Genomic DNA, 23,018 nt, shown 5'->3' on the forward strand with positions numbered 1-23,018 from the left:
ACATACACTGCAATTTTGTCAGATAGATTAAATATTGGGATACCAGACTTCAGAAAATTAACATCTTGCATTTTTTATAAGTTAAGTTTTAGATTTTGTTGTTTGTGGGTTTTTAAAAACAATTATTCTTTGTGATATTGCTGCAGAAATTCTGACTTGCTAGAAAAACATTTGAATAGCTGATGTGCAAAGCTGCAGCCCTGCATTTAGCAATGTGGCAGAATGTATTATTTGTATTACTTTTTAAAAGGTGACCTTTGTCACATTCTAAGGAGAAATTAAAAAGAAAACAGGCACCAACACAGGAAGCTCGAAATAATTGCAGCTTATGCACGTGTATTAAGCTGCGTTTGAAAGAGTCTAAAGGGAGGAAGAAACGAGTCATTAATGGTGTTTAATTAGGTGAAGCCATGGTGTGTTTCTGATAACTTTTATCTCTCTTTTTCTGACTGGGTTCTGCTCCTGGCCTGCCAGGCTGCCAGTGTGACGTTGGAGGGTCCCTCAGCCCAGCCTGCTCCCAGCCCTCGGGCAGCTGCCGGTGCCGGGCGCACGTCGTGGGCGCGACCTGTCGCGAGTGAGTCCAGCTCCAGCACACTTCTCTTGGAACTGCCCATAACTCCCTTGTTATCCTTTCATGTCACAGTCTGGATTGGTTGATAATTAACTTGGTAAATTGCACTGGTTACTGATATTAGTTTTCCTGGGCAGTTTCCTTCTTATATTTTAGTAAGATTTTCTGACTTGTTTCCTTAAATACCAGTTTTTCAATAATATTGCATATGTATCCATATCTATCAAGAGTGTATATGAAAAAGTATAAAAGCTGTAAAAGCCTCTGGAAAGAAAATTCTTGCTGCATCCCTCTTACCAGCTGTCTTGAATCTGTGCTGTCAGAATTCCTCAGTCATCAGTAGACCATCTCCCTTCCACTGCTTTTTGCCCTTAGATGTAGATCATAAATGACTGGTAATTCTTTTTCCTCCTTGAAAGGCCTGAAAAAAATTATTTTTTTCCTGATCTGCATCACATGAAGTTTGAGATTGAAGATGGTACTACTGTCCAAGGACAGAAAATTCGGTTTGGCTATGATCCTCGGGAATTTCCTAGCTTCAGTTGGAGAGGATATGCACAGATGTCCTCTATACAAGTAAGCTGCTACTTCACTCAAGACTGTGGGGTGAAAATGAAAACAGAAGTGCATGGCACATCTGTCTTTATAATACTTTATAATACTTTATAATACTGCTATGTGTGTGGAAGGTCATGGAAAAAATGAAAAAAGGACAGGATCTGACTAGTCTAAACCCTTTGGCACTATGTTGCTGTTTGAATTTGTGAGGGTTGGTGTTTTTGTCAGGTCACTTGCATGTTGCTTGTGCAAACACACCTTCTTCAGAAATGTTCTTTGAGGTTGTTTTGGGTTTTTTTTGTGAGACAGCTGAAAAGAGGGAACTTACAGCTTTAAAGTCTATGATACTAAGTGCAGAAATGCTTGTCATGCCAAGAACAGTGGGAACAGCAGAAGATTAATGCTTGGCTAAATAATTTGGATTGCACAGGTCTATGACACTCTGTGTCCATTTTTATGAGGGACACCTTCACATTACAGCAAACAGGAAAAGGTGTGGTTCATTAAAAGAAGCTGTGAGCAGGGTCGTATTGGCAACATTTATTTGAGTTTCTCAACAGATTATGAATACACTAAACAACATCTGAGGGAATAAGTAAATTGCAGGTAGAAAGTCACCATAATTTCTCTGAGAAGGGCCCTCCTGACATTGGATTGAACTGCTGATCAAATTAAGCAGAATTTTAAAACAGTAGATTTGAATAATAAATGGGATTGTTCACTCATCTTGAAAGTAGTGCTTTGGTATAGTCCAGCCTCCATTTGTCCAGGGACTAATGAATCACCATAGCATGGGACAAAAGCACATAATCATTGCACAATGATTTCCTTTATGTTCTGCATTTTTCAGTCTTTCTTCTTTTGTTCTTTTGTTTTTGTTTTGTTTTTTTTAATCCCAGATAATTTTTGAATTTTCGTTATTATTCCACATTGAGGACAACTCTTTGGTATCTGTGATTTCTTGATGCCTGCTTTCTAATTCAGCTGCTTTTTGCATTTCTTTTCTAGGGGCATTTTGTACGGGCTTTTTGTTCTGTTCTCAGATGTGGGAACCAGAGAAAATGTTTGCATTTGTGGAAGCAGAGTAGACCACAGTGGTGGGGAGGTCACTGTGCCACAAGTAGCTTGGAAGGGGACAGCAGGTGGATTGTGATGGGTGAACTGGTAGGAATTGGATAGTGAGGGGAGCTTTAGGATTTAGGATGGAAAGAAAGAAACCAAACCCATGAGATTGCACCAATCCTGTTTTTTTCCTAATCCACCACTGACCCTTAACATGTCTCTTAGTTTTTCTAAAAAACTAAATAATGGGGCTTTGTGAATGCAGAGTATTTTGTGGGTCTGGAGGTATCAATTCAGGACAAGGACAGCATTCCTGGTATTGCAGCTCTAAGCAACTGTAGGATCTGGTAGAGGATCAGAAGTTTCAGTGACACTCTGAGGTGGCTGCATACTGTGGGATCTCAGACTAGGATCAATGGCTGTGGCCTGTTCCTTGGAAAGGCAGGGATATTGACAGCCCTTGATACCGTATGCCTCTTTTATGGCAAGAGTGGGGAGAATACCAGCAAAACACTGTTGGTATATCACACTAACACATGTTAGTTCAGCCATTCTGTGTCCTTCTGGATCAGCTGGTATTCAACAAGTGTTGTATTTTACTGGAGATTTTGTTCTATGCTCTTTGGAAGCTGCCTGTGCCTTTTTGTCTTTGCCAAGTGGTTTTTCTTTCTCTGGGTGCTAGTAACAAGTAATGTACTTTCCATTCCTCCTTTTTCCTTTTCTTTTTATTTTTCCCAGCCAGAGGTGGTTGTGCCTATCACTGTGGCTTCCGCTAAGCTCTTCCACCTAGTACTCCGCTATGTCAGCCTGGGCTCAAAAAGCTCTAAAGGGAAGATCTCAGTTGCTGAGGGAAAACATTTTGGCACTAATTATACTTGTAAGTGATTAATTTTCTCACTAGGCTTCCTGTCTTCCTCTGTCATACACCAGCATTGCCAATCCAGTATATACTTGTCTGCATGTGCCTTTTTTCTCATAGGACTTTAGTCTGGTGCTTGCATGGCTTCTAACTGTTCCTCAATTCAGCATGTTACAGCTGTTTTTGTTTATTAACTTCCATTTTTCAGAATGAAGTGAGGATAACTTTGAATGTGGAAAAATCCAACCTCTACTTATTTCGCATTATCCTGAGGTATATTAACCCTGGAGGTGAAACATTACCTGGTCACATATCTGCTTATCAATCTCAGCCTGGAGCAGGTATGTGTAACTCAGCAGTGCAACACCTCAGATGAATGTTGGGTCAGAGAAGGCTTTCCAAGGTCCACCTAAGTCAAGTCTTTAATGTTGCTTAAAAGGCATCACTTTTAATAGTGTCAGTGCTTTTTTGCTTCTCTTCTCCTTGCACATTTTTGCTGTGTAAATGATGTGGCTGTGTTTGCCTGAAACCCCTGCAGTCGTAATCAACATTTGTTTCTTTAAATGTTTGCCACACTAAGTATTCTCAGTCCTGTACTTGGAAGCTCTAAACTGAGGGTTTTATGAAGCTTTTAAAGAAGGGGTAACAACACTTTGTTTGGGTTTCTTGCCTTTAATATTCAAGTTTTAAATGTGGCTTTTCCCTTCATTCAATGAGTAAGATTTGTTTAAAATTATGAATCCAGTCTACCACGTTAGTTCTGATTACAGACCTCAAAAACATATTGTACCCTTCAGGCCCTGATAAAAGATAAGTGCTCTATATCCTTTGAATGATAGGGGCATACCAAGCCTATATGCAGAATTGTGTCTTAATTATTCCTGCCTTACTGAGAGGAGTAAAGTCATAGATCCTTAAAAAAATTCAAGTAAGACAAAACTGAGGACTTCACAGACACCATTCAGCAGAGTGGCAGAAGTTTGTGGTCACCACTGACTTCTATTGACTGGGAGACAGGGAACCAGATTTTGTCTGTGTCCAGGATCTTCAAAGAGAAAGCCTTCAATATTCCTAACAGCTGATCCTCATGACTTCTATTTGACAAAGCATACCACAGCTATGTTTCTGTAGTACACAGAGTCATAGATTTGTCTGGGTGGGAAGGGGCCTTAAAATCATCCAGTTCCAACCCCCTGCCATGGGCAGAGACACCTTCCACTAGACCAGGCTGCTCAGGGTCCCATCCAACCTGGCCTTGAACATTGCCAGGGATGGGGCATCCACAGCTGGCCCATCATCTCTGCCTGGAAGTTATCTGTCTGTAAGTAAACAGTTTAGATGCTACTGAGAACCTTCAACACTTGAACTATTTGACTTAAAGTCACAAGAGAATATGAAATGTGTCAGCTGTACATATGGAGAGTCAGTGCAGAGAGAGGTTGAATGGAAAATTATGGCAGGGGACACTGAAAAGTGACCATTTCAGAATATTGCAAACTGGTCATTACAGGGGCAGAGCTCTGCTTTTCTGTACCAATTTGCTCAAGAGTAATAAGAGTGAAAACAGCAACCACTGTGTCTCTCTGAGTGCATTGCTAACGCATGTTATCTGAAAAGCATTGATCAACTCCTGTGAAACAAAGTTTAATGGACCAAATTATCTGTTCAGCTCACTAAGCAAGTAGAGACATTTTGCACAGTCACTTATGTTTTTTGCTTGATTTTTTTTTCTGGCAGGGGCTGCTCAGACCAAAGAGTTTGTCTTCCCACCCAGCAAGGAGCCAGCTTTTATCACAATCCCAGGAAAAAGCTCCACAGAGCCTTTCTCACTGGCTCCAGGCACATGGACTGTCAGCATAATGGCAGAGGAAGTCCTCTTGGTAAGAAAACAATTGAGGAAAACAACTGCTTGAAATTTGTCATGACGTTACTGCTCTGGGGCTGTTTGCTGGAAAGAACCCTGCAAACAAGTGAAATTCAGCACTAGTGAAAGGAACTGAATACAATTATGAAAATTTAGACTTCTTCCTCTTATTTCTTCTCTGACTTTCATCTGCTCTAATTTTTCTTCTCCTTATGGACTTTAAGTCCATTTGGAATCTGTACCTTCAAATAATAAGGTATTATTAACATGCAGCACAAAGCATAAATGCTCACAAAAATTAGTAATTTTTACATATTAGATGTTGTGTCTAGAGCTTAGTTCAGCCAAGGCCTTAGTTTCTTGACAAAAAATCTTCATAAGAATATTGTAAAATGAGCTGCATTATGAGCAGGTCAATTTCTGACTGCTTTAATCCACCTATCATTTCTCTCCTTTCATTCACTGAAAAACTGAAAAAAATTCTAGGAGCAGTTCTAAGAAATTGCTAGAGAAAGAGAAATTGTTTGAGATGATAATTTATGAAAAACCTTAAATACGTATGATCACAAAGACAGCATACTGAAATTCTTACAGGGATGAAAAGCAGTGTCTAATCATTAAGCCTGGGGCTGTGTTAAATTTATGGAACAGCACATGAAGTCTTAGTAAAGACCTTGCAAACATATCTCTTGCTGAAAGTGACAGTATTATTGTGCTGGGTTTTTTCACTAATACCTTTGAAAGTGATCTGGGATACGTGACTCTCCTTTGTGGAGTCACCCGAGTTGAGTTTTGTGTTTTGTGTGTGGATTCAACTCACAGATGAGAACTGCAGGCATCTGGCTGTGTGTTACTGAGCTGCAGGGAGGCTCCTGTTGTACAACACATGATGGGGGAGTGGCTTCAGAGTTTCCCTGATCACAGGGCAGCTGTCTTCATGCCGTCTTTCTGAAGTTACAGGGTTAGGGAAATGCATTCTGGTGTAATTGGCACAGGTAGTAACAGAAAAAAAGCCCCGCCCACATCTTGCAGATACCCTCTGTACAAATTGTTTGCATGATTGGTTTCATTAATTGTTACGTTGTAAAAGCCTCGAGATGTTCTTTTTGTCATTGTTTGAATGCTTTAGCATTTGTTGTATTCTCTTTTCCTAGGACTATCTGGTGCTGTTACCCAGTGATTACTACGAGGCACCCCTGTTGCAGATCCGAGTTACAGAGCCTTGCACACACCCCAGCCCTGCTTCAGCAGAACAGTCAGTAGATATGCTGCAGCATAAACCAGTGCCTTGGTTTATTTTGTTATCATCCTGCTGCACTTGAAAACAATAATAATCCTGTGTCTCGTTTGTTGTTTTATTTTTGTGTAAGCTGCTTGCTCTATCAGCATTTGCCTCTGGGTGGATTTTCCTGTGTCCTTGGTTCAGAGGCAGTGCATTTCAGACACGGGGGAGAGTCCAGAAGAATACCTGTGCGACAGCCAGCTCCCAGTCAGCCAGTGATGGCCCATATCAGTGGAAGAGAGGTCAGATTCCTGCCTGCTAACTGCAGTCCCATCTGTGCTGTTGACTATAAACCTACCAGACTAAAATGACTGCAGATTTACAGCTCAGGATTTTCAGATCTTAACACATCCCTAAAATTGACTCTGCACCCAGGTCTGCATTTTACACAAAACTATGTAAAAGTATCAGTATAGGCAGATTTATAACTGTGACTAGAGTGGACATTCCACTCTGGCAAAAGCATTTCATTAAATAAAAATCCTTCTCCTTTAGGCATACTTTAGAAGAAATGACATAATGATTTGTCAGCAGAAATGGCATACATACATCACTCTAAATTAATCTTTTTTTTCTTAAATAGCTACACTTAGGTAAAATGTTTGCTTTACCGAAAAGCAAGCAGAAGCAATTGTGCCACTACTGTAGGTCCTTTGAAAGAAAACATGTTTTATGAAATGAGAAGATCTACTAGAAGTGTGTTTGGCAAAAAGGAAGGGATTTTATCAAGTGTGTGATAGTGGTGTAAAATGATTATGGCCTCTATTACTTACTTGGATATTTCTTTTTAAAATGCCAAGTACAGCAAGAATACTCACATACCACAGGCTCTGGTGCTTCATCACTGATGCATGTGCAAAATTTACTGGTAGGAATAATTGCAGTGAAGTCAAGAGGGCTGTTGACAGAATTATTTACATGTTTAAGTGTTTGTAGCCTAAGGAAATACTGAGAAAAAACAGTTTAAATTTGAAAATAATTATGTAGTCAACTGAAGCAAAACCTTTGTAACCACAGCCCTTAACTACTTAGAAATATTGTCTTAGCCACTTTGTGCAAGTAACCTAAAAGAAAACCTTGATGCTTCAGTGTTATTATTTGCTGGAGAAGATGCTTTCACTCCTTGTAAGGAATCAAATACAGCATTGCTATAGTCAGAATTTTATGTTCCTTGAAATATTTTTTCAGGGGAGAAGTAAACTTAGTTTTTGTACGTTGTTAGGGATAGCTTAGAGATGATGGTGACAATTTTTTAGTATTGTGACATTTCTTCCCTTTCTGCTGGGGAGAAGAGAAATAGTAATACAGTCATTTCCCAGGGTTATTTTACAGCTTTCCTAGAGCTGTTATAATGGCAGCGATTTCTTGAACTTGTTTGACTCTTGTTAGAGGACAAAGTGATATTTATAAGCATTGCTTGCATTCTGCTGGGTGTTTTCTGTTGAGACACTGCAGGACTGGCCCTGGACTAATGCTGACCAGTCAAAAGAGCAGGAAAAGGGAGCAGGAAATGGGAACTTCCTGCAAGGAGAGTGAAAGATTTAACTACTTTTTTATTTTTCAATTATTTTGACCCAGGTCAATTTAGAGATGACCATAAGTGTTCCTCAAGTTGGTCGCTATGTTCTGGTTTTTGAATATGCCAATGAAGAGGATCAGATAAACACTGCAGAGGTAACAGTGCATAGCCCTGGACCTGTCACTGAAGGCAGAGTGAGAATATACAATTGTAGATACAGGTAAGAATTCCAGGAGTAGTCACTAAATGATTAAATAAGCATTTGGAATGTAATTATACTTTTTATATATTAGGATCCATTTTACCATATATATTGTTCAAGTTCTAGGGTGATTTAAAAGCAAGTTCAGGATTCTGTGGATTTTGTAGAGGTTTTTAATTCTCTTTGTGCAATCAGCTCATTAAATATTGCTATTGCTTCAATTAATAATTTTCCTATGCAAAGGGTTACTTTTTTATACACATTCTTAAATCCTTATAAACTATTAATCTCCAAGTACAGTGGAAGAGCAACACTGTTGGCTGCAGATGCCTGCCCTGTTTTTCTTCAGTTAAAAGTGTGTCCAAGGGCTTTGGCTATAAAAAGTGTAGCAGCCAGTTTTACAAGGATATTTCCACTATTTCTGACAAGATTTGCTGAAGCAGAAGTATCAAGGTCTCTGAAATTCAGCCTGTAGTCATCCTCTAACTGTTAGGCTGTAGGCAAGGTCTTCAGCCAAATGCTTCTTTATCCTTGTTGACTGATGAGGTTACTGCAGATGTTTCTGTACAAGAGATTTTGTCTGTCCTAAGTGAGATTGCCTTTAACACTTGAGCACCTCAGCTTATTTTGAGCCCTTGGGAGAGCGTACCCAGTGCCAGGGGACTACAGACACTCATCCTTTACTCCCATGAGCCAACTGTTTGGCAGAATGGAGGCTTAGGGATATTCAGGATGAAATTGCTCAGTAAGAAAAGTCATTTTCATCAGCATGTTTGTGATACAGAGCACAGCCATGTGGAGTAGTGACTTTGTCACGTTATTGCTGGGGAAAACTCTTATTTTAGCCTGTTACATAACACTTTGAGCCCCAAACTTCTTGATATAAATCTTCTACTTTATTGGGGTTTTTTTCCCCCAAAACACCCACATTTCCCCCACATTTTATGGGCTGGTTTTGAACATACTTGTTCCTTTCTATAACACATTAGAATTAGGTTCATGGAAAGAAAGCCCTTGCTGCTCTAATGTAGCAATGCAGCAAATCCCTTCTGCTGACATTCTTCATGAACTGAGGGGTCACATTGTGAGTGAGGTGCTGTGTCATCTTTCCCAAACAGGAAGGTGCAAGTCTCTTCTGATAAAAAATGAATCAAGCAATGACATAGTGAGGTACATGTAGGTAACAGTAACTTGTAAAATTTTAATATATTGTGCCAGACTTTCATACAGCTCAGGGAGCTTGAATATTCGAAATAAAACATGGTAAGAGAATAAAACATCACAGGCTTTGAGCAAATCATGAACAAGGGACCGGTATTTCTCTAGTTTTACATGTCCCTAGTCCTCAGCTGACCTTTTTTTCTGATCTATGCTAAAACAAGAGCGACATTTCCACATTCTCTAGTTTGTAGAGGAGGCAAAGCTGTTTTTTCACTTTCATTGAGGAGTATCTCAGTGTACAGAACAGTTTCCTAACATCAGGCCTGGCCCAGCTGCCACTGTGTGTGCAAGAGCTGCTGATTCACATCCTCAGTGGCACATGGCAGCAGTGGAAAGGAGTGACTGGTGTGTGCTGGCACCTCAAGGAGCACAGCCCAGGCAGGAGAATATTACTTACACAGTGTGAGAATGTCTGCAGGTAGCATCTTTGTGTAGCTGTCTGCCCACGTCCTGCTTAAGCCAGTAGTTTGAAGGGCTTCAGCTCCAGCCCACCCAGGATAAGCAGTGTTTTCTACATGGTGGATCCTGTGTCTCGCTGGCGAGGACAGTGTGTGTTCTGTGGTGGCCACAGGCAGGTTAGTTATGATCCAGCAAGAGGGCTAGGTGCTGTGGCTAGCCAGCAGCCAGGCAGTGAAGCTAGGTGACAGCCTGAACAACGTGACAATGCCAGCAGGCTCATCCTTCATCCTGTTTTCTGTCTCAGTTTCCTTTGTCGCAGCGTTGTAGTTGACGACAGGAATCGCATTGCAGCCTATGACCTTCTAGCAGACACAAGGATACATCTTAAGGCATCAGCAAGTAATTTTCTCCTGGTAAGTCGACATTTTCTTTTCCCTTTGGTAATACTTGTTCCTTGATGGGGTAAACAAAAATATTTGTCTCCCTATATTCACATTCTGAAAGGTAATGTGTGAAATTATGAATATTAGATGCTTGACTAGACATGCTTTATACATACCCCAGAATGCTGAGGCACTATCAGGCACTTTCAAAGACAAACAGAACTTTCCCTTCATTGGCAAGGTTTTTCCCAGCTTTCTTGTGCTTTATTTCAGTTCCCCTTTCTCTTCTACAAGTAAACTTGAAAGGAAGAATATGCTGGTAGCTTTAATACCTGATTTTTTATTTTCTTTTTTTTATCTTCCATTTTTCCTAAATCCTCAAAACCCATGTAGGAGTTTCCCGTGTCTCTTACAAAATTCAGGTAATAAATGCATTAATTTCAGGTAATAAAGTCATATAGCTTTCAGATATTTTAAATAAAAAGCCTTCACTGACCTCTTTTGGCCACATCAGGAATACACTTTTCTGGAGACTGAATTTTTTTACATGTTGTTTCTGTTTTCTGTTTTAGAAATACAAGGTTTGTTAAAATCTAGAGCTCCAACCCAGCTAGTAACTATAAGGACTAACAGCTGATACATGCTTTCTTCATTTCATGAGCCAGTGTAAACTAATACCTTTTAAATTTTCTGTTAGCTTCCTGCAGCAACTGCTGCGCTAACAAGAACCCATCTTCACAATCTTTAATTGTAAAGGCTGCACTTAGCAAAAGATGGGAAAGGGGAAAAGAAGTGCTTTTGGTATGTAGACGCTAATCAAGACATCAGTGGCAGCAGTTGTGGGGTTAAAGATGTTCGTGTGTTCCCTTCATGCAGAGAGGCAAATGGGAGCCGCCGCTGGCGCTGGAGACATCTGGTCTAAATAAAGAGGGAAAGGGGTTCTTGAGGCCACCTGTCAGGAGAAGCTCTTACAGCTTGATAGTCTTTATCTCACACTGATGCAGACAAGCTGTCTGAACCAGACCACGCTTGGTACTCACCTCTTAGCCACTCATGAAGTGCTGTTCAGAGCTTCAGCGTGTACCCTTCTTCTGCTGCACTGGCCTGCAGCCCTGTGGGTTGTTACATTCAGGACAGGCAAAGTGTTGGCTGCCCAGGAAAAGGGATTTTTAGCACTCTGCCTTGTAGCTTGCGAAGGTTTTTATCCCTGCTTACTACTTTTAAAACACATGCTAAACCCCTTTAGGATGTGCTTCCAAACTAGATCACGTTGCATAATAATGAACTCTCCTTACACAATTTTTACTTACATTATTAATAATATCTTATTGCTTATTGGACACCTCCATCTCCTTTTCAAGTAGTTAATGGATAAGTTCTGTAATTTGTGCATATGTATTTTCTTATATTAATGCATATTCTTGTGTCTACAAACAAGCTTTCCCTTATGTCCTTACAGCATGGGTACAGCAGAACTACCACAGATTCATTTGTTCATGTCTACTTTTTTACTTTTAGTTAAAATAAAAAATCCCATACGAGGTCTTGCTTCTTTTGAAATGAGTTCTGAATCCTGGGAGAGAAATCCTGGTGTCACTGAAACTCACTCCCATGGACTTTGCACGAGCAAGTGTTTGTGCCTGTATTTGATAAAGTCTGGGAGTTCCCCCAGGGTCCAAGAGTGTCTACACCACAAATTAGGGCTTTTCCCTCCTACCTCTCTACATTCCTTGCCTTGATTCTCGGCCTTTGAGCTGGTTTTCTGTCTTTCCCTTTACCACACATATATACTTACCTTTTAGTTATTTCCCTCCTGAAAAGCTAATATTCCCCTGACAAGGACAGAAAAATGCTATTTAACCCTGAGGCACTGAGATGCAGGAAGGTAAAGGGGTCCAAAATCTTGTGGGAGGTCCATGACAGAACATGGCTTTGGGCTCATCTCTCCCTATGCTAAAATTAGGCTTCATCCTTCCTGTTCAGGCCTGGCCCTGTTATTTATTATATTAATTGTTAATTGTGCCTTGTGCTTGTTTTTCAGCACAAGGTTTGCATTATACCAGCTGAAGAATTTTCGCTAGAATATGTGGATCCTAAAGTACAGTGCATAGCTGCTTACAGGAGTAACAGTGATGGAAGGTAACTTCCTTGGTTTTATTTCCCTATTATCTGAGGACAATAAATGTTTTTTTAATTCATTTGAGTGAAGTTTTGCTTAGTGACTCACAGGTGATTTGAAGGCCGCTTCTGTAAAGTAAAGAAGCTGAAATATTAGTGTTAATCTCGACAGTCTTTGCACAGAATTTTGTTGATAACAGCCTTTAAACTGGCCCATCTGAACTACCCAGTGCTGATGTGTGAGAAAACATGCATCTTTCACATGCCACCTAGTATGACAGGTGTCCAGGCTGGAAAATCATTCCTACTTTAGTGGCCTGAAATGCTTACTGTTCTACCTGGAGTTTTCATCTCCATGTTACTCCTTCAGTGTCCCAAAATGGCTTTAATTTGTCACTAGGTGTGGGATGTGACTGCCCTTTTGGGCATAAATCCACCAGCTCAACTTGGCAGCATCAAATTATTCAACATGTAAACCTCTACTTCCCAAACAGCCATTCCCTTTTCCCTGTCATTGCGGGGCCCTTAGGGTAGGTGTGCCCTCATCATTCACCTCACACAGTATGCCAGCTGATCCTACTTTATGGGGCCAGTAATTAGGGGCTAATGTACTGCTTGGTTGATCCAGGCTGACAGCTCTTCTCTTGCTGTGAAGATCTGAACCTGAACCTTGCCTTCCCAAGTGGTCAGGCTTGGGTTCCACAGAACATCTCCTCTGTCCTGTTGATGCTCTTCCCTCCCCATCTTTTGTTCTTTGGGACAGAGAGGAACTGTCACTGCAGCTTCCAAATTAGGGACCTCCACATTTCAGTGCCTGTTGCACTCCCCAGGATGTGCCTCGTGATGCCTACTCCTAAGGCTTTCTTCCCACTGATCTAGCAGTGGGAAGGGTCTCAAAATAAAAGTAGATGTCATTTGCAGGACTTAAGAGGCAAAAAGAGTTGGTGATTTGGTCTAATAGTTTTCCAAATAGTAGCTTCTAATATAATGGCTGAATTGAAACAGAAAGAAAAATCTGGATAGTAAATTGGATAAAAACATGTGACTGTGCTTGGCCTCTAAGCATGCATAGCATTGAATCACAACTTTAATTCTCCTGCTCAGTGTTACCACTGAGAGCAACTGTCTAAGACTTAAGATACTTGTCCTTGCCCCAAAGTTATTTTGCAAATACAGGCATTTATATTTTGAGTAAAACAGGGAAAGAAGATGGGTGAAAAACATGATTCAAAATGAAACTAATGTAGCAATTTACATATTTTACTTTGAGTTTGTGTTCAGTATTTTTTTAAAACTCTTGTTACATTTGCATAGTTTACTGTAGGTTTTTCCTTTTTTAAAAATTGTTATCTGACAGCATTTTTGCTTTCCTGATGGTCTTTAAATTTATCGAGTTGAAAGATGCACAGGTTTGGCTCGGATGAACAGTATTGTAAGTGGATGCTGCACATGATTTCCCACACAGGCCTGGCAAATACATCTCAGTTCTGGCCCTGAAACATACTTGGCATTCCAGTTCTGGGCCTGTCTTGAACAAAGATTAATCATTGTCTGTTTGAGTACTTACTAGAAGTGAACAAATGCAACCAGGAAACCCCCCAAAAATATTTTATCCTGCAGTCTTGGAAAATTCTTCTCTCAATCCCAGAATTAAATATGCCACGAAGAAATTGTTAAACACAGCTGTGAATGAATAAGGATGCTTTCAAGGAGTACTGTTATTTATTTTGGCTCAAATTCTACAAATATTTGAGTATATACTTAACTTCTAAGTACTTAAGTAGTCTCATTGACTTCAGTGGGAGAACTTGCATGTTTAAAGGATACACCTATGTAAATATTTGTAGAACTGAGAATTCAGTATTAGTACAGATTCTGGTGAATGTAACTAACTGGATTAACTAAAAGGTATTTAACTTTTAGTGCTCCTGATTCCCTTAAGTTTCCTCTTCCTTAGCAAATTCTTTCCACTGTAACTTAAAGTTATGGAAATTTTGTGTGAATAAAATCAGTTAATGCATTAAAAGTGTACACACTTTCCCCTTTATAAGTTAAATCCATATCTCTTATTTTCATTTACTTTCTGAATATTCACAAAGAATCCAAATAACCCAACAGGGGTTATTATCAATTTCAATACAGTCTAATACGCTAATTTTTATAAGTCAGCAGCTTTTCCTGTTATGATTAAAACTTTCTCCTGGCCCCAAGGATAATTACTGTGATTCTGTGTTTAGTGCAGCATGCATTCCCTCAGTTTTTGAGACTCCACCAGGATCTTTGGTTTTGGATGCATTCATAGATGGGAAGATTTCCGAAGTACAGGAGAATATACTCCATGATCCATTGAGTGCCACTTTACCTGCTGGTTCAGTTCATGGAGTCACCTTGACACCACTACAGGTACCCCATATTTTGAAAACGTTGTTTTGCAAGTCACAAAGTATGTCATTAGTAAAATTAAATAGATGGCGTTTAAGATAAGAGAATCAAAACTGGATGATGTGATTAAAATGTTGCAAACTGAGTAAGCCATAGAGACAATGTAAAAAAAGGAGGGGGGGAACCCCAAATGCCAGCTTCTTTCTGAACTGCACAACAGTCTCGCAGACTGCAGAAGAATGTCAAATGTCCTTGGCAGGCAGAGCATGCAGTTGTAATGCCATGTTCCTTGAGGAAATTGAACTTGCTGAGAGATGCTAAGCCCCCTCTCTCACTGCAGGTAGGGGGCACAGCTGATAAGCCCAAGAATGTTTCACAAATCAAATCTATTCTGTGATTTAATACCAGAGCTGTTCTTGTTTCTCCAGAGCCAGATCACCTTGAGTGGCAGAGTGCCTCACTTGGGCAGATACGTGTTTGTGGTACATTTTTATCAGCCGGCACACCCAGTGTTCTCTGTGCAAGTTCATGTGACTGCAGGACATGTGTGGTCAGGTAGGCGTCTGAATTTGACCTAAACCCTTTCCTTTCTCAGCATTTTGGGATAGGGAGCTTTGTTGGGTTGACCCTGGATGAACACCAGGTGCAATCAAAGCCACTCTGTCATTCCTCTCCTCAGCTGGACAAGGGAGAGCAAATATAACAGAAGGCATGTGGGAGGAGATAAGGACATGGAGAGATCACTCACCAGTAACAAACATGGGCAAAACAGACTTGACCTGAGCTAATTTCAGTTTAATTTATTTCCAATAAAATCAGATCAGGATAATGGGAACTAAAGCCAAGGCATCAAACACTTTCCTTCCACCTTTCCCTTTTTCTTGGGCTCAGCTTTACTCCCAAATTCCTCCAACTCCTCCCACTGAGTGGCACACAGGTACTGAAAATGTGGACTGCACTCAGTTCATCAGGTTGTCTCTGTTCCTTCCTCCTCAGCAGGGGACTGCTCACCCTTTTTCCATGCTTTAGTGTGGGATCCCTCACATGGGAGACAGTCCTCCACCAACTTCTCCAACATGGGTCATTGTCCCGGACTGCAATTCTTCACTAACTGCTTCAGTGTGAGTCCCTTCCATGGGGTCACAAGGCCTGCCAGGAGCCTGCTCCTGTGTGGGATTCCCAGAGGTTCACAGACCCCATTTGGGCATCCACCTGCTCGTGTGTGGGCTTCCTCCACAGCAGATGGATCTCTGCTCCAACACCTGGAGCACCTTGTCCCTCTCCTTCTTCACTGACCTTGGTGACTGCAGAGTTCTTTCTCTTGCGTGTTCTCCCTCCTCTCTCTGGCTGTACCTGCTGTTGAGCTGGATTTTTTCTCCTTTCTTAAATATGTTATTCCAGAGGTGCTGCCAGGGTCAGGCTCAGCCTTGGCCAGCATTGGGTCTGTCTTGGAGCCAGCTGGCATTGGCTCTGTCGGACATGGGAGAAGTTTCTTACAGATTTTCGTAGAATCCACCCCAGTAGCCCCCCGCAACCAAAACCAAAACCTTCACACATAAACCCAATATATTTTTTTTTCTAGGTGCTTTCAATGCTTCATTCTGCCCTCACAATTCTGGCTGTCGGGTTCAGGTGATTGCAGCAAACCAAATTGAGCTTGACATTTCTGAACCCATGGTCTCTATTACAGTGATGATACCGGATGGAAGAACACTGGTTTTGGTATGTGTATTACATCAATGTACTTGAAAATGTTATTCTCAGTTTCACCATTCATTTAGAGATAGATGCAAAGATAAAAGCCAAAAAGAATAAATTTTTTAATGTTATGTTTCAGATTTTTAGGATCTTTTGCACTGCTTTTGGTTTTATTTTAAATTTTTAAGATACTCTGCACTGTTTTTGTTGTACACTGCTTGTAGCATAATAGCTTTGAGGGCAATATGCAAAGTTTATTTTCTTATTCTTGGTTAAACTCTTAGAGATTTTGAAAAAACCCAGAATATATAATGAAATAACATTTTAATATTTAAATTAATTAGCTTGTATTTTTTTGTTTTTCTCTGAAATGTACAATTTGGTTTTCTTATTGTTTTAAGGAAAATATCTTAGTTGTTCCAGCAGACACCTACAGTTACAAAATTCTTGACAAAAAGACAGTGGACAAGTCATTTGATTTTATCAGCCAATGTGGAGGAAACAGTTTTTATATTGAGTAAGCATCACTTTCTAAAAAAAACTGAACGTTGACAACAAACTGGGGATAATATTACTTTTACTCTGCATTAAAGAGCTGTCTTAAATCCCTATAATTGTGCTGCATTAAAATGCTTTTCATGGCTTATGCTAGCCCATTGAATTTCCATGAGTCATTTTTCCATGACTTTCTATTGCAAATGCAATGTAAAGGTAGAGCTTTATTGCTCACAGTACAAAAGAGGAAAATCTATGTCATCTTCCTGTCTTTGGTATTTCCATCTTTGGTATTTGGTATTTCGCTTGGCATGTCTGAACTGATACAACTTATGCGCACTTGCTATGAACAAAACCTCTTACCTGCATGTTCAGAGCTCTTCACCCTGATTTAATTAAAGTATATCCTTGCACGTGTGCTGATGCCATCCTTATGTCAAACTGTTTGAAAGACAGAACCCTAATTTACTGAACCACTGCAAAGCACTCTGAAAGCAATTCCCGAGTGCCAGCACTTACATGATTTATGTTTCAATTGAAACAGCCCAGAACAATCCTCGCCCTTCTGTAAGGACTCTGTAAGGTCACTGGTGGCTTTCTACAACAACGGAGCCCTGCCATGTGATTGCCACAGCGTGGGTGCCGTGAGCCCTGCGTGCAGCCCCCTGGGAGGGCAGTGTGTCTGCAGACCCAACGTCGTCGGCCGCCAGTGCACCCGATGCCAAACTGGCTACTATGGATTCCCCTTTTGCAAGTGTGAGTACGTGCTTGCACTCCTTCAGCTCCTGACCCAACCACCTACTTAGTCCTCTGAATTTACTGCAGATGTACTGCAACCTGACTTTTCTTTGGAGAGCCTGATCCTGTGGGAGGCTGGTCAAGCTGTTTTAGCTTCACCGTAGCATGTGTTTCAGTTTAAGGCAGAAGAAATCCCATTCCCCTAAAGCACACCTAGCTCATGGTGAAGTGTGTCTTTGCATGTGTTGTCTGATCAGGTATAGTGGGTTTACAGCTGGTTAAAATCCATATTGCCACTATTTCAGTGAAATGGATTTATTTCTGCACTGACTGCTAAATAATTTCCAAGTTGTTAATGTTTAATCCCGTTTTACACCTTCAAGCTTCTCCATAGATAATCAGAGACACAGCATTCCTAATTTCTCATATTCTGATGTTAATAATAACACCAGATCCATAGATTACACCAACAATCCTCAGCTGCTTTCATAGATATTATACTTGATGTTTATAAACATTGCTTTATAAAAGTTGTGCCCTTGACACCAAAACTTGTTTAATCCTTGGCAGTTTTGACAAGTGATGAACAATGTCTGCGGTGAAGTTAAGCAACCAATCTGTGGAAAAGAGCCAAGCACTAAACCTGCTCTTTGAAACTATTGTTGCAGTCACATAGCTGGTTTCTTTGACCCTGAACTTTAAACTAGCAAGAAAAAGGAATCATGTTTTCTATACATAAAGGTTGTGTGTATTTGTTGCATATTCAATAAGAGCTGATTGTTGTAAGATGAGATGTGATTGACTGGTAGAACAATTTCTTTGATCTAGTATGCAACTGCGGGCAGCGTCTTTGTGATGACTTGACTGGTAAATGCATCTGCCCTCCACGAACTGTGAAGCCAAAATGTGAAGTGTGTGAGAAATATTACTTCAGCTATCACCCCCTTGCTGGCTGCAAGAGCTGCAATTGCTCAGAAAAAGGAATTGTTGATGTGGCAAACCCAGAATGTGATAAAACCAGTGGGCAATGCAAGTAAGTTTGGGTTATGTGTGTTATAAACAATGCATGAATGGTTTGTTTCAATACTCTTTTCAGGTGTTTGGAGAAGTTATGGAAAATTTAAGTTATTCACTCTTCAAAAATGAATTTTATCCATTGTGAGCAGTTGTAAACTAACCCAAGCTTTGTGGGTGATTGAGGTCTCTGTAATTATTCGTATGCTTGCAGTTCCCCATTTTTCTGTTACCAGGTGCATGCCGTGAGTAATGCCCAGGCACATTTTCCAGCTATAAATCTTCTTTCAGCTCTGCTGAATAGATATTCAACATCTATGTTTTACACCTTGGTGTACAGAGAGAGTAGTTCTGCACTGCAGGCAGAAAGAATAGCTGCAGAAGTCAAATCCATTCCTAGTCAGTTCTGTGGCCATTTAAAATGTCACACTATTCAAAATCTGAGAACAATACTAACCTGCTGCTTTTTCTCTCTGGAAGTCATAAAGTTGTCTCATAGCCATGCAATCCCTTTGAATATCCACCTGCCTGTTCTTTTGTTTTTCCTTCCCTGCTCCATTACTACCTCCCTTATTGACTGTCTCCTCTGTGTTTGTTGATAAAGATGTAAACCAGGAATAAAAGGACGTCGATGTGATCAGTGTGCTCCTGGAACTTATGGTTTCCCTAACTGTGTGCCATGTAGCTGTAACAGAGATGGAACGGAACCAGATGTTTGTGATCCCCAGACAGGAATTTGTCTTTGCAAGGTCAGAGAAATCAAATTACTTCTGCATTCACAGGCATCATTTGCACACCAGTGACTATTTAATATATAATGGGGTGAATAAAGTGAGTTTATCATTAAGTTTTCAGTAAAAATTAAATGCAGCTGTACAAAGCCATCACACTTTGCAGTATGTGCACGGATTATCATGGGAACATTAAACATCATTTTTAATGGCTTCATTATCTGTCAGTTTTACAGGTGGTCTTAGGTTTTGCTGGATATTAGGGAGCTGCAGAGTAGATGCCCATTGAATCACTGAAGCAGTCTGTACCCTGCACAGACTTTATCCATCTGTATCTTGCCTTTTGGATGTTAACCAAGTCCCATGCTTTTTTTAGCCATATTATGTCAGTTGACATTTTACCACATCATTATAGCTAGGAAATCTTCTTTTGTTCTGATCTGCATAATTAAATGTGATAAATGTGAACTTTCACAAGTGACCTTTTATATTGTGGGTTTGCAAAAGCCAGCAGGAGGGTTTTGGCAAGGAAGTTACCAGCTGTCTCTGACTAATATTTATTACTCAGTGGTTTTCACATTTCACATTATAAACTGGAAAGAAAGCTCATAAGAGAGCCTACAAGATAGTTTTATTTGCATTTGGAATATAGTCTGTCCAGGAAAATCACATGTTTTCCTTCATTTGTTTCTATACATTTAAATACATATTCTTTTGGAAGATTTGTTTCATGTGCAGGACGCTTTGGGGACCTCATCAAAGCAAAGAGAAAAGCACTGAAATGTCTTTGAACTATGCCTTAACAGGAAAATGTTGAAGGTGCAGCATGTGACACTTGCAGACCAGGATCCTTTTATCTGAGCCCTTCTAACCCCAGGGGATGCACACCTTGCTTTTGTTTTGGGGCAACCAGCAGCTGTCGCAGCACAGATCGTCGTAGAACCAAGGTGTGCCAAAGATTTTTATTTTTCTTTTCTATCACAAACTTACACTTGTTCCATTAAGGAAATTCCAGATTTCTTTGAAGATTGAAAATGTATTTTATTAGTGTCTAAGGATGAGAAATACTCTCCAAGCAATTCTCCAAGTGAAGATTTAGTGCAGCCTTCTTAAGATTAGGTGTAGTCTGAGAGTGCAATTCAGCAGAAATGGCCCTTTCCATCTGTTTGTTTACAGGTCTCTACTTGGATTTAAGTTGAGCTGGCCTTTATCTTGCTTACTTGATCTTCAAACTCTATGTCTCATTAAAGTCAATGATCTACTTCAAGTTGCTTTGATTAGCACATATCATTTTACATGTCTATATTATTGAGAACAGTGTGACAGATTCTACAGAGATTGTAAAAATTGTCTTTCTTCCCTCCCTGTAAAAGACTTAACATCAAGTGTGAGAAATAAAGATTTTTAGTAGCATAAATGAACAGTAAAATGGCTGAAGACTGAAAAAAAAAAAAAAGCAACAGCTGCTTAAGAAAAGGCAAAAGAAAGGAAGAGAGAACTAGAATGTTGGATGAGGATTTTAGTTAAGGTTTAGGCATAGACTAGATGCAAGCCAGATTGTGCCCTTTAAAGCAAGAGGTGAAAATATGACCTAATATGGCCTGTGAAATCAGTAGAAAATTGCCTCTAGTCATTACTTGTCCTCACCAAAAAATGTTTATGAAAACATTTTTTTGTTTTATTTTTTGCTCTGGCCAATCAAGGGAAATCCACCAGAATCCAGAATTGTTCTGGTACTTCATTCCTCCAGCATAATGATTAAAGAAACAGGCATAGTCTTTCATGTATCAACATCCATAAACATAAAATGGGCATTAAAGAGATAGGATGTTAGTCTACATTGCCTGCCTTTCCAGAATGTCATACCATGTCCTTTCCCACTGTTTAGAACAGTTTATCTGTTCCAAACTCTGTCGTTGAGGTTAGCACCCTGGGTTTGATTTTGGAATGGACTTTCAAAAGCATGTCCAAATTCCATCCTTGGGTGCACAATTCCTAGTCACCCCCAGAAGGCTATGTCTTCCTGTGGCTGAAGATAGAATTTAGTTTCCAGGTGACAAACCAATTGCCTGCATCCTAAGTAGCTTTAGCACATCTTCACATTTTCACTCTCTTTAGAGGTCCTTGGAATATCCATTGTTCAAAGACTTTAGGCTGGCTCTGAAGGGGTTGGATCTCATGCTAAGGGAATTACAGAGGCTAAACAATTTCTTCTCATTACTTGGTGCTGGTAAAGTTTTAATAAAGAATAAGGCAAACTTTTGTTTCCTTTATGTGTTTTTCATTAGTTTGTGGATATGAGGAACTGGCGCTTGGAGGCAGTAGATGAAAATATGGACATTCCAGTCACTTTCAATCCAGTCAGTAACAGCGTGGTGGCTGATGTTCAAGAATTGCCAGCTTCTGTGCATAATTTGTACTGGAAAGCACCACCATCCTATCTGGGAGAGAAGGTAAATGCCACCTAACTCTTCTGTTCTAGTAGCATGTAATTCGTTTTTTTACCAGCATCATTGATAAAGAGTCTCACTGTTTTTCATAGATAAGTTTCTCTCTCTTCACTTGTCTCTTTTACCTGTCATGCTAGGAATCACAACATTTTACTTCTGAGTACAGTTTTGAAATTAACTGATAACACAAAATTAATCATAGTTCTTGGTGCCAGACAGGTCTTAATGTGAAACACTTGATCAAGAGCTCAGTGGCTCCAATGGCTCAAATGCATCAAGCACCTGGTACCTCCAGCTGTTTTTCTGAAGCCCAGGACATGTAGAACTTGCCAATGTGGCTGCTCTGAAACCCAGAACACATAGGGCTTGTCAATTCTTTAGATCCCCTAGAGTATGTCCTGGGCAGATTTCCAAAGGAATAAAAGGTGATTATATACTCAGTGGAACACAAAAAAAACCCAACCTTTTTCTTTTGATATGTTGCTTGGGAAGAGCATCAACTGGTTTTCTGCCCTTCTTGTTCTTTGGGCTGCTTGCTGCTCTGTCCTCTCGTGCATGGGAGCAGCCTCCTGCTCTCAGCTAATGCCATCAGCATCTCAGCCTGAGGATCACACCAACCAGGGGACTTTGCTAATGGTGACTGGCAGGCCCAGAGCCCCCCTCTTTGGAACTCTGACAGTGCCAATACTTCCCAAACAGTTACAGGACACAGGCTTTTTAGATGCGATCCTACTGACACACAAGAGAAAACAAATGGTGGAGACACCAAGACATGAAAGATGGTACAATTTTTGAAGTTTCTCCTAGTCCTCATTTTAAAGACTAGAGCAGTATGTTTCCTCCTGCTCTCCTATGCTCAGAGTTGTATATATATATCAAATGAGCAGCACATTTAGTTAGGGTGATTTTTGTTGATGATATAAAAGTTCTTGTTTCAGACCCTACAAATTATTTCTGAAAGAAATTTCATGTTAAAGCATACGTTATCACCTGCAGTGTTGAACCAAAAGTACTTTTGTTGTTCCATAAGAAGATATAAAGCAGGCAATAACCCTTTTTAAACATAGCTATTAAGATCAGTGCTATGAGTTTTATGTTGCATGTCAGACTATCTACCTAGGCCTGCCATTAGTTGCTGTTATTTATGTTATGACAGCACTGCAAATAAAATAGTTCTAGTTTGGGTCCTGCTTTTCACTGTGGGTAAATGTATATTTTAACACAGGCAGTACTGCAGTAGTGAAAGTCCCACCAAAATGCTGTCTAGCTGCGAGTTTACAAGGTTGTAAATTTACCAGTTTTTCCCATTATTGTGTTTTGAAAATGTCAGGGTTTGGTCTGCTTCCAGTGATAGCATATCATTTTGAAAATATGAACAAGATCACTTCAGCTATTTTTCATTATGATGAGGTTATAAATATGTTTTCCATTATCTGAAACCTTTTAACTGGTTCCACTGGAACATTTATATT

General features: G+C 40.1%; 1 protein-coding gene across 2 annotated transcripts in view; it reads left to right on the forward strand.

Annotated features, from left to right (window-relative positions):
- LAMA3 (laminin subunit alpha 3) overlaps positions 1 to 23,018 on the forward strand; it is a 105,387-nt gene that overhangs the window by 35,103 nt on the left and 47,266 nt on the right. The window contains exons 1-18 of one of the 2 annotated variants that reach the window (XM_033070670.1): positions 1,065 to 1,147; positions 2,930 to 3,068; positions 3,259 to 3,391; positions 4,788 to 4,930; positions 6,069 to 6,169; positions 6,285 to 6,438; positions 7,775 to 7,935; positions 9,842 to 9,950; positions 11,962 to 12,059; positions 14,276 to 14,441; positions 14,849 to 14,975; positions 16,003 to 16,142; positions 16,520 to 16,635; positions 17,158 to 17,369; positions 18,180 to 18,384; positions 18,970 to 19,114; positions 19,903 to 20,043; positions 21,385 to 21,549. In XM_033070670.1, coding sequence (XP_032926561.1) covers positions 2,991 to 3,068; positions 3,259 to 3,391; positions 4,788 to 4,930; positions 6,069 to 6,169; positions 6,285 to 6,438; positions 7,775 to 7,935; positions 9,842 to 9,950; positions 11,962 to 12,059; positions 14,276 to 14,441; positions 14,849 to 14,975; positions 16,003 to 16,142; positions 16,520 to 16,635; positions 17,158 to 17,369; positions 18,180 to 18,384; positions 18,970 to 19,114; positions 19,903 to 20,043; positions 21,385 to 21,549 — 2,394 coding nt within the window. In that variant the 5' untranslated portion in view covers positions 1,065 to 1,147; positions 2,930 to 2,990. Of the gene's footprint in view, positions 1 to 474; positions 575 to 990; positions 1,148 to 2,929; positions 3,069 to 3,258; positions 3,392 to 4,787; positions 4,931 to 6,068; positions 6,170 to 6,284; positions 6,439 to 7,774; positions 7,936 to 9,841; positions 9,951 to 11,961; positions 12,060 to 14,275; positions 14,442 to 14,848; positions 14,976 to 16,002; positions 16,143 to 16,519; positions 16,636 to 17,157; positions 17,370 to 18,179; positions 18,385 to 18,969; positions 19,115 to 19,902; positions 20,044 to 21,384; positions 21,550 to 23,018 lie in introns of those variants that run through there. The other variant, XM_033070660.1, reaches the window with a different exon arrangement.

This window comes from Catharus ustulatus, chromosome 1, assembly GCF_009819885.2.
Source record: "Catharus ustulatus isolate bCatUst1 chromosome 1, bCatUst1.pri.v2, whole genome shotgun sequence".
In the NCBI taxonomy this organism is placed as follows: domain Eukaryota; kingdom Metazoa; phylum Chordata; class Aves; order Passeriformes; family Turdidae; genus Catharus; species Catharus ustulatus.